The sequence below is a fragment of the Centropristis striata genome, chromosome 7, assembly GCF_030273125.1.
Source record: "Centropristis striata isolate RG_2023a ecotype Rhode Island chromosome 7, C.striata_1.0, whole genome shotgun sequence".
In the NCBI taxonomy this organism is placed as follows: domain Eukaryota; kingdom Metazoa; phylum Chordata; class Actinopteri; order Perciformes; family Serranidae; genus Centropristis; species Centropristis striata.
The window spans coordinates 27,207,461-27,222,803 of record NC_081523.1 but is presented as its reverse complement, the minus strand read 5'-3'; the positions used below and the strand labels follow the sequence as shown (position 1 = coordinate 27,222,803).

The 15,343-nt window shown below is 40.2% G+C and overlaps 1 protein-coding gene across 1 annotated transcript; it reads right to left on the bottom strand.

Moving 5' to 3' along the window:
• Positions 1-450: 450 nt before the first annotated feature.
• On the bottom strand, positions 451-8,908 carry ccdc92 (coiled-coil domain containing 92). The gene is made up of 4 exons (XM_059337265.1): positions 8,733-8,908; positions 5,075-5,238; positions 3,528-3,569; positions 451-2,347 (listed from the first exon to the last, which is right to left on the bottom strand). Exons 2-4 carry the CDS (start codon positions 5,208-5,210, stop codon positions 1,539-1,541), a joined length of 987 nt encoding a protein of 328 aa, XP_059193248.1. The 5' UTR covers positions 5,211-5,238; positions 8,733-8,908; the 3' UTR covers positions 451-1,538.
• Positions 8,909-15,343: the final 6,435 nt, after the last annotated feature.

Sequence of the window (15,343 nt, the reverse complement as noted above, 5' to 3'; positions counted from 1 at the left end):
AACTGAAGTGTTATATAAAGTGTATAGTGTTGTATATAAAGTATACCGGTGGCAATATACATTTTCCATTTAATTCCATCAGTCAGCTTATACTGTGATTCAAGGAGGACACCTAGTGGCCATCTGGTTGAAGTACATAGACATTTGTAGAAACTAGATCGTAACAGGCTCACTGCTTTTCTAATGTGACTGTTGTCTCTTTTCAGCAGAAACTCCAAAGTCAGATCGATACTAAGTTGTTGCTGTGAAGCAATTTAAGATTATTAATATTTACTGAATAGACTTGTTCCAACTCATTCACTGGACCAGATCAGTGATTTAGCTTTATTTAGCCTAAAATATATGCATTTATGTTGTTCTGGAGGCTTGTAATGGCTCTACACCATACTAAGACACATGCTGTAGGCTTTTCCTCAAATTCATTACCCATCTGTTCAAACAGAAACCAAGTAACCAAACCAAAAAGCATTGCTTTATTGTATTGATTCATACGTTTACTTCAAGGACAAGTGATATCAATGTGAAAAGCAGGTTATTAATTGATTATAATTACCGTCATGTTGGTGGTGCTGTGACTACTGTCAATATTGGAGGTGCTTTTGTGTTCTCTATTAAACAATAAATTAAAAAAGAATTCATTACAAATGTACAGCCTTTATAAAGTACAGTTAATCATATCACAAAATCCTATTACAGCAGTGTTTTCAAAAATGCCCTTGTATCACAAATAACATCAATGGATATTGTTTAAGCCAAAACTTCATCCTCTCAACGGCCTTCATTGTCTCTCTCTCTCTCTGAAACACACACACACTCTCTCACACACACACACACACACACACGCGCCCTGTTCGCCATAATTTTTTTCATACTGCATTTACACATGTGCACTGCTGCTGTTTTTGCAAGCCAACAAAGTAAAGGTGAAATTACAGCTCTTTCACCTTTCACCAGCAAATCTCAATTGCACATTATGCAGCTCGTACTTACAGTAACGTTATTATACTGATATCACAAGAAGATGAAAGACATTCGGGGATTATTAGTTTAATAATTTTAGTTCTATCCTATGCAGCTGCAGACATCTTGTTATATAGTTTGTTGATATGTCCAGACTGTTGAGAAGATGGAGCAGACAGAGATATGTAAAGATAACTATGAGCCATGACTATGCTACACAGCTTGTGTATGGTTGATCCGGTCTAGCAGGCACTGATGCAGATATTTGGCTGAGAGTTGGTTTGTACGCACCACATAAGACAGATTGAAGAGAAAGTTGAAGCAAAAAGTCAAGATGTGTAAATACAAGATCTCACTGGGTTGTAAATAAGAAACATTTGGCATGCTTTATAGTAGTCCTTTTCTAATGTATATTAAGAAAAATGGAATACCATGAACAAAATTATAATTTTGTACTTTTTTTCATATTGCAGTGTTGCGTAAAAAGCAGGCTACACAGTGGGTCAGGCTCCTTCCTGCTCTTGCAGTGTGTATACAGTAGATGTGTGTGCGTTTATGTGCATGTTAGCGTTGCAGTGTTAAACTGTCCTGTCGGCTCCCGAGCGCTTCCGCACAACCTTCTCATCATTTACCTGGTCTACTGCCAGCGTCTCCAGCTCTGCTTGTGGTGGGGCCAGAGGAGGGGTGCCATGTGGGATGCGGTGAGCCACTCCCACATGAGCCCTGTACTGACGGTCCCGAGCAGGGCTGTGACGAGGGCTGGCCGTAGCACCTAGGGGAGTGACAGGGGAGCGCTCAGAGGCAATAGGAGGGATAACGGCAGGCCGTTCTCGCACCACTTGCGGTTCGGGAGAGTCTCTCCCAGCCTGCAGGAAGGGTGTGGGGTCAGGCATGGCATCAACCGTCTCCCGCAGAACCATCCGCCTACCGTCCGAGCCGAGCCGATACACCTCAGTCAACTCTGGGTGCAGAGGCTGGGAGAGACTCTTCTTCATGCGGCGCCGTGGGGTTTCAGGCTGCCTGTCCTTGGCTGGAGGAGGTGTGGGCTTGTATGAGGTGACTGGACTAACGTTGGGGCTGGCCTCAGACGAACTGCCAGCTAACAGCTTCTTCTTGGTGGCGTGAAGCTGTGAGGTAAGATAAGCAATAGTGCTCGCCCTCTGCTCCAGCTCCCCGGACAAAACTGCCAGCTTGTGGCTCTTCATCTTGAGTTCCTCGAGGTACTTCTTCTCCCTCTCCTTAATGGTGTTTTCCAGGACGGAGATCATGGCGTTCTTCTGCTCAAGGTCCCTGAGCAGTTCTGTGTTCTCCTCCTCCTTCTTTTTGAGCTGGGCCTCCAGCTCCTCACACCTCCTTTGCAGCTCCTTGCAGCGGACCTCACTGCTGTCTGTACACAGAAAAAGTTGTTGAAACAGCAGCTCTGGCATATATGCCCAGACTCATATGTAAATGTAGTAACAGCAAACATAAATAAACAAAATTAGTGCTCACAGAAATACACAGAGACAGAGACATTTGTATACCCAGACTGCACCAATCATTATTAGTACATTAAGCGCAGACACTATGGACAGTCTGCCAGCTGACAGAGACAGTATTATCCTATGGAGACTCATCTGCAGTAGGCAAACAGCTCCAGTCTCACATTACAGATCTGGTAGAGCAAGGGCACCGCTCTCCTCTGACCTTCATCACTGTGCCTCCACCCTGCCCTGCCCCACCCAGTTACAGCCTATAAAGCCATGTTTATACATGTGCAAAAAGAAAGGAATAAGATATAATTGTTAATTATGTATAGAAATGTGTGTAAATCCCATTGTGCAAATCGTCAATGTCTAGTTTACATTTCCTCAACTCAGTCTCATATACGAATACATCGATGATTAGAAAGATGCTTTCTGTGGTAAATTTTCATCCCGGCTGGAGCAGCTGAGCCCTGCTGCACTAAGCAGGTTGCAGGCTGTGCATTAGTGCTGTGACAGATAATCTCATTTCCTGCACTCCAATCTCTGAGATGTCCCACGCTAACATGATAGTGCCTTCTAACTGCAGGCCCTGATGATATTACTCAGATCTGGGCCAGTCATGTTAAAAAGCCTACAACACATAGTGACCCAACATGCTTCCTGTTCAGTTACACAGACCAGTGGCATGTAAGTAAATTAAACTGTATTCAGCCTTCCAGGCACCTCCCTGACTGTACTTGAAGCCTATATACTGACAGTGAAACTGGGGCTGAATCAGTCCAGTGTTGTGACTCCATGTCATGGCCATGTTGGGGGAGGGGCAATTGGCAATGAGCAGTGGGAGCTCTAATGAACAGCAGGGAGTCCCACATTGCAATGCTTCCTGGGTGGGACGTTGTTACCAGGAGACAGGCAGAGGCCCCTGCTCTCAGGTCTGTCCACGGAAAACCAGACTAAATTGAGACATTTTTAAGCCAATCTAATTTGGAAAAGTCCAACAGGAAATTAACATTGATGGTAACTGATGACACTCAATATCAAATATCCGTCGCAAAGCTGAAGTGTGTGTGTAGTGTACTTTACCGTACAATGGAGTCTTACCTGAGGGATCAGAGCTTCTTACAGTGAGCTCATATGTCAGATCTGTGAAAAAAAGAGAGGGTTACTTACATGTCTGCGTCACATGTGGATGCAAAAGGGCAATTGTCAAATAACAGACTAGGGATGCATTTTAAGGATTTTTAAGGAAGATATATATATTGAAAAAAACGATAATTACCTGTTTCTCGTGGTTGATACAATAAGATAACCGATAATATCACTTTTTATTTACAAAACAAGTAAATAACTTGTAGGATATGCACACCTGAGGGTTAGTAAGGCTTACATGTACAGTACTGAGCAAAGATGTAAGATTTAATATTCCGTATCTAAATTAACTAAATCTAACTGATATCACTTTTGTTAAAGGTATAATATGCAGAAGATACTTAATATGTACAAAAAATAATGTATAGGCTTTGTCATACCCCTCGGTGTGTGATAACGACACTTCACATAATGCACCTTCTAGTGTCCATATGAAACAAAGTGGTGTTATTTGAGTCTTTACATTGCTGTGTGCTTCAGTGTTTCCCCTGCTCCATGTTCTCTCTGTTGACGCTGTGTTGGGATTACCGATACACACATGCAGCCACAGCATGAAACTCTTAATCACACAATATCCCACAATGCCGCACCTTTGTGCAGGGTTGTGCGGAGGTGGGGATGTGTTAATTTTTGCTTTAGAACACTGTGAAATAATCAGAAAATAACATTTCATTCCTCTGATTCACTGCTTTTGTTCTAACTAATGTCACACCCTCTCTCAATACACTATCTAGCCCGTTTGACCACCGATGTGCTCTCTACCTCTCCGCCTCTTGAACCTTGTACATATTATATCTTTATCGCAACAAAAACAATGGACAGTTCTGACTCTTCAAACTTTAAGATGCATACTGCCACATCCAGTATTGAAGTTTGTAGATGCTGTCCTTCTTAAGTTTTTGAAAGCAGTTTGGCTTGTTATTATCAGCTGTATTAATTGGCTATAATTTCAGTATCTGAATATCACATAATAATATAAATTTACTATTATCAGCTAGATATATATTGTGCGTCCTGATCAGACTCCTCACACAGACCAACTAGCAGCACAGCATGCTTTGGGAAGACTTGTGAGCACTTTCCATATGGTGGAGTATTCAATAAACAAGATTAGTGAGAGTTCCGTGTGATCTTCAGTCACCGGTTAACTAAGGATACTGGACATCAGGGCTGAGGCATACATTGTCCTGTTTCTCTGGTGATCATCTTTATACTCTTCCTTTGTGGAAGAGTAGCTGTACTGCTGGTGGAATGCTCAATACAGGTTTCACATTGCTACAGTGCAGGGTGTACTCACTAATGCTTGAGTGCATTTCCCATAAGTCATCATATTCTCTAAAAGGTTTAATAGTGGCTCCGCAGCATCTTGTTGACTTTTGGTCTCAAATATCCATTTAGGCTATACATCTGTTCCTGCTATGAAGGATACTTTATTGTTTATTTAGCTGTTTATCAGCAGCATGAAGAGAACAGAGGTGGCTGCTTGTGGCTGTACTCACCTGTGCATTGTTGTTGTAATCTGCGGATCTCTGCGTGTAGCCCCTTCAGCGTGTTGGCATGGTCTTGCTGGAGGAAGAGCAGGTTTTTTTGTGCACTATGCAGCTGATTTTCCAGTGTAACATTTGCTGACGCCATTGCTGATTATCTTCAGACACACAGCAGCCTTGCAACCAGACACAGGTGACAGAAAAGGAGAAACAGAGAAAAAAAGAGAGACAGTATAAATGTAAAGTCAATCCATCTGGTAAACAGGCTGTTAATTCTCGACCTCTAGCCTATAAACATCTGTGTTTTGGGATGTGCTCCAACTTTGCTCTGTTTGCCAATTGGCTACGGCAATCTGCTTTAGATGACAGATCGAACTAATCACTATTAGATAATACCATCAAACCCAATCGCAATTGAGGCTATCTGGCTCTTAACCAAGCATGTGTAAAAATTGTAACCCTGTTTGTTGACAACATCCCGGTTTTAAAACCCAGACAAGCCCTGATTTTGTCATGAACCGGCTCATAGTCCAGGCAAAACAAGGAAGACCACCCAGATAATTATACTCATAAATATAACATTTATTCCCTATTAAACTATACTCAAAAATAAGTTAAAGCATCTAAATCAGTTTTATCCGGGCTGAAGTGAGTGTGTGGATGTAGGTTAGTGTGGCTTAAAGTGAAAATAAAATGTAATAGAAGCCATCAAAAACAAAACCCTGCTGACTAGGGGGAGACAGAGAGAGAAGGCAATGGCATATCCAGCCCTCTTATACAGCATCAGGACAGGAGGATTCAGGTGTGGTTCATCCTCCTGACACAAAGTTGCCACTCAGACTGCCTCCTAAACAACAAAAGGGTAAACAATGGAAAAACCAAGAAGAGCCACAAAGAGCGGGAGGGGTCATCACAAAAGCATGGCAAACATGCTGAGGAAAAAGTGAGGGTGCAGATTTATTAATTTGCAGTGCAGGTGTGAAGGCTATTACTGTTAATAAGGCTGGGTCAATGCTGCTGTGAGACTGTAGCAGAGAAACGCTAAGCGCCCATAAATAGGCTGTAATTATCAACCACATGGAGCTATTGATTGATAACCTGAGAGAGAGCAGTGTGAGCTTACAAAAATCAGACATCTGCAAGGAAACACTAATCTAATACAAAGTAATCTAATCTACACTGAATGTTGTAATTTTATCAGGCTATAAAGTGGAAATTCTCTTTCTCAGCACAGAAGATATGTAAGAAAATACAGTTCAATTCTTTCACTTTAATGTGTCAAATTAGAAAAGTGTAAAAGCCTCTCTTCACTGGATGCATATATACAACAAATGGCAGTAACAACTTATTAAGTACAATTACTCAAGTTTTCAACTTAAGTCCAATATGTAATAGCAGAAGACAACTATTTTTGTGTAATTTTTCAGCATTATTGGTACTTTTATTTTTTAATACTTACTGACTTAAATTTTCCATGCAGGACTTTTACTTGTACAACAAAGTTAACTTTAAAAAAAAATTATGATAATGCTACTTTTACTTACATTAATGATCTGAATACCTTTTCCACCACTTCTGCTGAAAAATATTCTCTTTCGGGGTCCATTAGCATGGTCAATAAAAATAAAAAATAAAAATAAAATCTAAGCTGAACACACAGACATCACAACCACACTGGGTGTGGCATGAAGGTTGCCAGCCTCCTCTGCCCCATCCTTCACCTCCCTCCCTTCACTGGATGTCCTTGTCTCCAGAGCCAAGCCGGAGAGAGAGAAACAATCACTCAATCCCAACATCTCCACCCTCTGCCAGACAACTGTACTAGGCTGAGAGAGTTGAGAGCACATTGATCCGTGCAACACCCCCTCTTGAGTGCAGAGAAAGCCTCTCCCTGCATACATAAGTGTGCTTCAATAAAACATCCCAGAGCTTCTCACTCTTACATCATCAGCTCGCTAACATGAATAATATATCCCATGACACCTCACAGAACACACTTCCCAGTTTCATCAGTTTTTTGTGTGTTAATTTTTTTTCATGTCTTACAGTGGAAAGTGGAAATGTGACAATCAAAACACAAACTGGTAAACACAAACAGAACCAATGATGTATCGTAAAGGCTAAGGAGATAATCTATTATTGATGAGTAATGTGGAGTCCTTCCGATAAACCCTGCGCTGCAAGCATATCTTTCATCCCAGCACTTTCCTAGAATAGCTTTCCATTTGCAAAGACATGACCTCACCTCAAAACATGGCTCATGCCATACATAGGAGGTAACAATGGTACAAAGGACTATAGGAGTAGCCCTTCAGTGAATTAGAGAGAGACAATAAAGTTTATATCTCTTTGTTCAGAGGCAACATAGAGCTTGAGACTGCTTTCTTTTCCTAATACAAAACACAGCATTTCCTCATACAGAGAACATAAATAATCAATGAACTGCAGCACCATGAAACATTAGCTTGTAGCTACCATACTTAGCCTAAACAAGAGCTTAACAGTCACTCGTCTTCCTGTCATGAAGTTGATTCATCTGCACACAGACGCCTAAACTTCATTTATTTTTCTTTTACAATATGGACTCTTAATTTTTTTCTTAAAGACTATTTTTAATGATCAACCTACTCCACGCGTTTATGTTTAAGGATACTTAAAGTTGCTACGTGAACAGTAATATAAAAAGGCAAACAGATAAACAACTGAAGGTTAAGCAGTATAGCCATTAAACACCTACGAGACATCAGCTACGTGTTACCCGTCAGGGATACTTTTCACGGCACTTTCAATTTCAGCACCTGCATTGCGGACAGCACCCCAAACATTTCACAGCAAACCGCTGCTGGTCCTCACAGTAACTGCCAGAAGATCATTACTTCAAACAAACGTTATTGGCAAGCTTCAAACAGCGTTATCATTCGAGACATGACCTGCTTTATCATTATCAAATAAAACAATGCATGTGAACCACTTCACAACATTTCATTCTCCTTGTTGTTTTATGACCTGATGTACTGTAGGATGCCATCACTGCATTTCCTACGGTCATCACAAAGGCTGTCCTTGCAGCTAATGTTATGTACTGCAGCTGTCCAGGTCCAAGAACCGAAAACAAGCTAGCCACAGCAATATGAGATATTCTCTATTGAATGGGAAAAACGTCACACCAAACTCCCTTTACAATCCTTCACCAAAATAACTGCCTGTTATACACAAAAGAAAACGTACCAATTGTAGATTAAAAACAGTGGGATTTTTTTGGCATTGTAGAGGAGTTCTGGTAATTTCGGCTTGTTTTGAATCCACCAAACGGGACTTCTATGAAAGTCCATGGTTAGCAACATTGGGCTCATATTCGCAGCTACCATCCTTTTATTCAACGAGTTAAGATGTTTGATATGAAAAAACAACAGCCATATCAAGCGAACGCTTTCAAAGATTCAAATGACAATTAAGTCCACCTGCTTGCCGATTTGAAAAATACCTGTCGAAACAGGGGAAAAAAAGCTGTACTGCGTTTGCAGATCAGATTGTGATATTAAACAGAGGGAATTTAAAATGCCTTTGAATGAAACAGTCTCTCTATACAGAGGAAGTACGTATGAGGCTTTAATTATGCTAGCACTAGCTGAAGGGCTAACGTGGCTACATTACCTTATACAGTGCTTACCTTATGTCAAAAATACACGGCCGTCGAATATGTTGTAAAAGGTTATAAATGGTCTCAAACAGGCTAGCCTCGCCGGCTAAGAGCGTCCTGCCTTGCGGGCCATGTCGGTGATGCTGTGAGGGGCTCGCCTTGGTCGGTGAGAGGGGAGGTGGCTGTGTCAGTCCCTATCATCTCCCTGAGCTACGAGACAAAATAAAGCGATGCATCATGGGAAAGCAGGGGAAATTATCTCTGGCCTAAAGACATCCAATCATTGTTATTTCTAATCATGTCAATCAAGAGAAGTCATTAGAATTACATCGTGATTTTTAAAATTGCATCATAAAGCGCGGTACAGGTGTTACTAACCTTTTATTATACATATTATGCATGCAGTAGCGATTGTCAGGGTCGTGCGTGTTTCTAGTCACCAGCGTCATCACCATAGCAACAGTATGTCAACTGCTCAACCGTGATGCATTTACGCCCTCTAGTGACAGCACCGGAAGAGTAACTGCATAAATCAGATGTCCTTTCAGTTCTTAACGCTTATTACATTGTATTTGGGTGTCAGATTTAATGTCCGCAATGTGCCAAACTTCCAAAGAGAAATAAATGGATGAGAACAGATAAAAAGGTGATCGACAGAGTACAGCTGATGGACAGCAGAGGGGAGTGTTGCCCTTCCATGGCAGATTTGGGATACTGCATACTGACTTCACTCATTCTCATGCTACATTTTTTTATCTAGCATTTTTTTTTTTTCAAATCCCACGGTGATTTGTCATATTACAGGTTATTGCTTTGGTCATCACTTTATTTTCCCATGAATTATGCATATTTCACATCTATAAATCTTTTCTATTCTCATTTATTTTCTAGTGGTCTCTTGTCATTAGAGATTGTTAAGGAATGTCAAACACTGGTCTGATCTTAACATAATTTTTTATCAATGAATTAATTTTATTTTCGATTAATCAAAAATAATATATGTCTGTATTATCTAATAGCCAAAATGTGCAGTCTGCCACTAAGCCTACAATTTTATACTCCTTGTGTATGCTGCTTCAGTGTGGGGTTAAGTGTTAGGTAAATAATGCACACCTGATGCAACTATTCAAATGGATATGCATCTATTGCAATTGACAGCAACGTGGTTTATGCCAGTGTGTTTGTCTAGGCTTATCAGCTGTCAAATGTAAAAAATGAAAAATATATCTCTGAAAAAAGATGTAGCTTAATTCTTTTTCTTTTTTGGAAATTGTTTGAGAAGTCTGTCAGCGAGGAAAAGAAGTGGATGCAGTAATAAAAAAGTCAGAGGGTAATAAATAAGGAACCTTATCAAACAGAACTGGACAACATCTGCATATAAGCATAATTACATTGCATTGTATGTTTGATGTTACTCCACCAAGGGTATTATTGTTTTTTTTCCAGTGTTCTTGTGTGAGTATGAAGTTTCCTCCATCCCCCTTTTGTTCTTGTTTTAATATTATATGGGTCAGATACTGAGAGATTAATAAAGTTATTTTATTCAAATCTACACATCTCTTGATTTTCTAAAATACATAGAAATAATTTATTATTCATGTATCTTTATGATAGTATATGCATTTGATTTCTAATTATTTATTAATAATAAATTATAACATTTATTGCTCTCAATGCACTTTTTCCAGAGGAATATTTAAACTTTATCTAATCTTAAGTGGTATCAGAAGTCATGACTCTTGTTTACCCTAGTCTGAGGTATGAAACTTGGGAAACAGTAGCCTTTTCATACTGACTCATAATATCCCCTTAAATTATTTCTGGCAAGAGAAATTCCTCAGTGACATAGCTACTGCGTAAAATGATACAAACCAAAAACAAAAGCATCAGTTTCATTCCCAACCTAAGAAAGAGTCTCATGTGTAAAAAGAAAACATCTCGTGGAATAAATGGAATTATTGTCCACCTCCAGAAATGTTATTTTTAGGAAGCAGCCTTTAATATCTCCCTGGTTTTGGCATGTTTGTGATAGGGATTAAATTCTTCTCATTTCTTTATTTTTAGTGCTTCTGGCACACTTCCCAGCTGCCTGTAGACAGCAACTGGTTGAGAAATAAGTAAGTTATCCTCACCCCAGGAAAAGTGAGGTGAAAAATAATTCCCCAACAGAGACCCCTACCTTCCTGGTGATTTGTTCTACTTACACACTGCTAGAGATGCCCATATATCATAACAGGTAGTAAAGTAGCTCAATGAGAGAAACCAACCAAATAAAACAAGCAGGACCTGACTTTGGACTCCTGCTGTGAAGTTAACTAGCTTATGGTCGTTGTTTTTTTGGCCTTTGTCTACAGGTGATCCGGTGCTGAGAAGCTGAGAAATGTCCTTCATACGAACTTGCCAAAGCCTCTCTCACACACAGTAGGACTTCCTTTAACAAGGCTCAAGGTACAGCTTTATTGTCATTATACGATATAGGATTTCTCCGCACTTCACACAAAACATGCACGAAAAAAAAAATTCAAATATTTTCATCCATCTATTTTCAGTTGCTTATCTGGGATAGGGTCATGAAGGCAGAAGGCTAAGTAAGATATTCCAGAGGTCCCTCTTCCCAGAAATACTTCCCAGTTGCTCATCGGGGCGCCCCAAGGTGTTCCCAGGTCAGATGAGATGTACAATCCCTCCAGTGTGTTCTGGGCCAATCCCGGGGTCTCTTACCAGTTGGATGTGCCCAGGGTACCACCAAAGGAAGGCCCACATGAGGTATCCTGATTCAATGCCCGGACCACCTCAGCTGGCTACTTTAAACGCGAAGGAGAAGCAGCTAAACTCTGAACTCCCTCCGGAAGACTGAGCTCCTCACCCTATCTCTAAAGCTGAGCCCAGCCACCCTACAGAGAAAACTCATTTCAGCCGTTTTTATCTCACTCTTTGGTCGCGACCCAAAAGTCATGACCATAGGTGAGGGTCGGAACTTAGATGGACTTGTACATCATCTTGGCCCCCTGTCTCAGCTCCCTCTTCACCACAGGCGGCCTGGTGCAATGCCTGCATTACTGCTGACGCTGCATCAAACTATCTGTCCATCTCACACTCCATTCAACCCTCACATGTGAACTAGACCCTGAGATAGTTGAACGCTGACTCTCATCCCAATAACTTTAACACAAACTGGGGTGGCTGTGGCTCAGTTGGTAGAGTGTTCGTCCAGAGACCGGAAGGTTGTTGGTTTGATCCCCGACCATGGCAGCCTACATGTTGAAGTATCCTTGAGCAGTATCAGTATCCTGAACCCCAAATTGCTCCTGATGCTGCGTTCATTGGTGTGTGCGTTATATAAGTGCACCCCCATTTACAAACTGCTCCAGTTTGTTTTCTCAGTCTGGGCTTGATGAACCTAGAAGAACCACATCATCTGCAAAGAGCAGAGATGCAAGATAGAATATTTGTATGAGTAACACACACACACACACACACACACACACACACCAGCTAGTGAGAATGAATGAAACTCGTACCGGGGTAATGGTATGGTAATGTGCATAAGTCCAGTGAGACCAGACAATCTGTCAGGCCTCATAAATGTGTCTGTGATTTACAGCTGAATGTGTTTCTAGATTGATTTTCCTTTTTTTCCCGTTTTTTATGAAGAAAGTGAGGAAATATATACATTCTTTCAAACACAGCCATGCACTCAAAAGTGTTCCAAGTGATGCCATACAGACGGTGGCGAAGGTGCTGGACATGGGCCCAAAACGTCATATGTTATACTGCTGGAAAAGTAATAAGAGTGAACTATTACAATTTCGTTTTAACTTCTGGGCATCAGTCACACATCAGAGAGTGTTAAAAAATCAAATTTATATCATTCTGGAATGTGTCTCATTGGTGTAGTTGCTGGATTGTGAACAGATAGTGCAGGTCCTTTGTCAAATTCATGGAATTATAAATGAAATCTAAGCACATGGCAGCCAGTCTCAAATGGCACTGTTTTACTGCCTCTGCTCTGACAAACTGCCAGTACCAACACTTCTCAGGTTGTAATAGTTTTACAGTTATTATATTGAGCTTGGCAAGGCAAAATGTCTCTAAGACTCTGAAAACCTAATTTAATTTTCCAAGACTTTTTTTATTTGTCTGTCCAAAGAAAGTCATAATCGCTCAACTGTTGAACTGTGTCATTAATGTAAAAACTTCAAAGTAAATCATTGACAGTACAATGGCTTTAACCTATTTCAAGTTAATGAGAGTGCATTTAATAGTGAATATACAGTATCATGATGTTAAATGCAACTGGACAACATTTTAACCTGATTTAATTATTTTTTAATAGATAATCTGCCATCACAAGAGCCATTATAAAACAGTACAATAATTGTACATGCATGCACATACTTACCATCATCACCCCCACATACAAACACAACTTGTAGGGCTGCTCATCATGTTTCACACAGATGTTGAGTCTGTAACAGACATTTGAATATTCTCTCTGTCAAATGCTAAATGGACCCAGAGACTTTTCTATTTTGATTTGCTCTGTGCTTGTGTGGTATGGAAAGTATTTGTCCTTTCAAGCCCTTACACAGTATCTGCAGTATGAATGCCAGTAGCATCTGGACTTTATATGAGGCCATTTGAAAATAAAAGGGCCAGAATATGTGAAATGCACTTTAAGAAAAGGTTATTTCAACAGCAATCAGCTTCTCTGACACAGTTTTGTACCTTCCAATTAATTCATGACAAATTTACGAGCTGACAAAACATAGGTGAACACAGAGAGGAAATTATAGCCAACATGTTACATAGGGCCCACATGGAAAGCCCTGCTATGGAATCATTACAACGCCACTGCCAAAACATTTCGGCCTTTATTCTGGTAATGAGGGTGGACTGCAGGAAACCAAGCTTTCTATGCAACTCTTTTTTTTTTCCTATTACAGTTTTTTTTTTTTTTTGCAGTCCAGGGAGAGCAGAGCGCTCCATGCCATTTAAAGTGACATTTTAATTACTAGTGGTTAATGGACCACTAACACCACACTTTGAAGTGGCTGTAACTCAAGGTGCCCGCACAGCCAGCCTCAGCAGGAAAAATGTGTGCCATGGTATAATCCTTCCACACGTACTTGTACAAGACAAGATGTGATAAGACACATAACTCAGTTGAAATGAGCAAAAAACAAATCAAAGGAAAGCAATTATGGGAATACACTATTCTTTCTGGAAGTTTGGATATTTTACCAACAAAAATAATAGTGTAGATATTTCAGGGGCATTTAAATGAAAGCAAGTGAAGATGTCTGATAATACTCTTTATTTCAGAATCTCATGTAAGTTGTGTTTGTGAAGTTGCATTTTAAAGTCCCTTTAGAGCCTGGCCATGCAGCAATGAAAAAAAGAATCAAACAATAATATTAACTTATATGTTTTATTGATTGATTAATGTCATTGTTCAATCCCAATCATAAATGTTACATTTGAAACATTTGACCAAAGTCAGACAGAACAGAAATAAAGAAACAGGACAGGACAAAATAAGAACATCGCACACAGCATGCCAGCAAATTTGACAAATTAAAAGCAAGTATATTTACATACAAATTAAAACATTCATAACATGAGGGTATTTCATTTACATGTTTCTGCATCCATAGAGAAACAAATTTCTAATATGTGCGTATACAACAGTGTCATCAGCATACATTCGCAATTCTATACCTTGACACTGATGCCCGATGGTAGAGGGCCTAACATTGCTCTTTGAGGTACACCCACTGTATATTTCAAAACACATCCACTGTTAATTAAAAAACAAAATAGGTCGTTTGTCAATTACTCTCAAAACAGCATATATTACTTTAATCTTTAACGTTGCGAAATGGTTGCAGTTTTAAACATGTGGCCATGGTTTACATTGTGAAATGTAACAAATTGGTTAGGTTTCAGAAAAGATCATGGTTAGAGTTAAAATAAGTATGACGTTTTATGTGACAGGTTGAGAGCATTATTTTAATATAACCAATGCCTAAGTTACACAGGACAGGAGCACCGGCCTGCTCTGTAAAAGTGCTGTGGCTTAGGGATTGTTTGGCCCATCCCATCCCATCATGATTACCACAGCCACTAGTGGTTGTCACCTGATAATAAACGTAAAATATATGGGTTGAAAACTAACAACATATGGAGTAGTTTTTTGGGAGAATATAGTCTGTAAATGTCATATTACTAGAAAGTGTATCATTAACTTTAACACACTACATCCTGTTATATAAATTAAACTATGTATGCCACATATCGATCCAGAAACTGAACAGTGTAACTGTAGACGATAATCCCCCCACGGGTACCACAATAGTTCTGTATGTCAGTTTTAAAAGTCTCTGGGGTCATGACGCCGGCCATTTATTTATTGTGGGGTAAAGTACAGAGCAGTGGTAGCCTCCTGCAGTGTAAGAGCTGTCCATGGAGCACTGAGCTGCCGCCGTCCAATGGGACTTGATCCGCTCTGAATTCTCTCCTCTTTCCTCCAAGAATCGCCACCTTATCGTGGTGGAGGGGTTTGTGTGCTCCAGTGATCCTGGGAGCTGTGTTGTCGGGAGCAATAGCTCCTGGTAGGGTTTCCCATGGCAAAGTGGTCC

What these genes read in the sequence shown, in the direction of transcription:
- ccdc92 (XM_059337265.1), bottom strand. Translation starts at nt 5,210, where the DNA reads ATGGCGTCAGCAAATGTTACACTGGAAAATCAGCTGCATAGTGCACAA. An exon ending in ATTACAACAACAATGCACAG is followed by an intron (nt 3,570 to 5,074) that starts GTGAGTACAGCC and finishes TTTTTTTCACAG; the next exon opens with ATCTGACATATGAGCTCACT. An exon ending in AAGAAGCTCTGATCCCTCAG is followed by an intron (nt 2,348 to 3,527) that starts GTAAGACTCCAT and finishes TTCTGTGTACAG; the next exon opens with ACAGCAGTGAGGTCCGCTGC.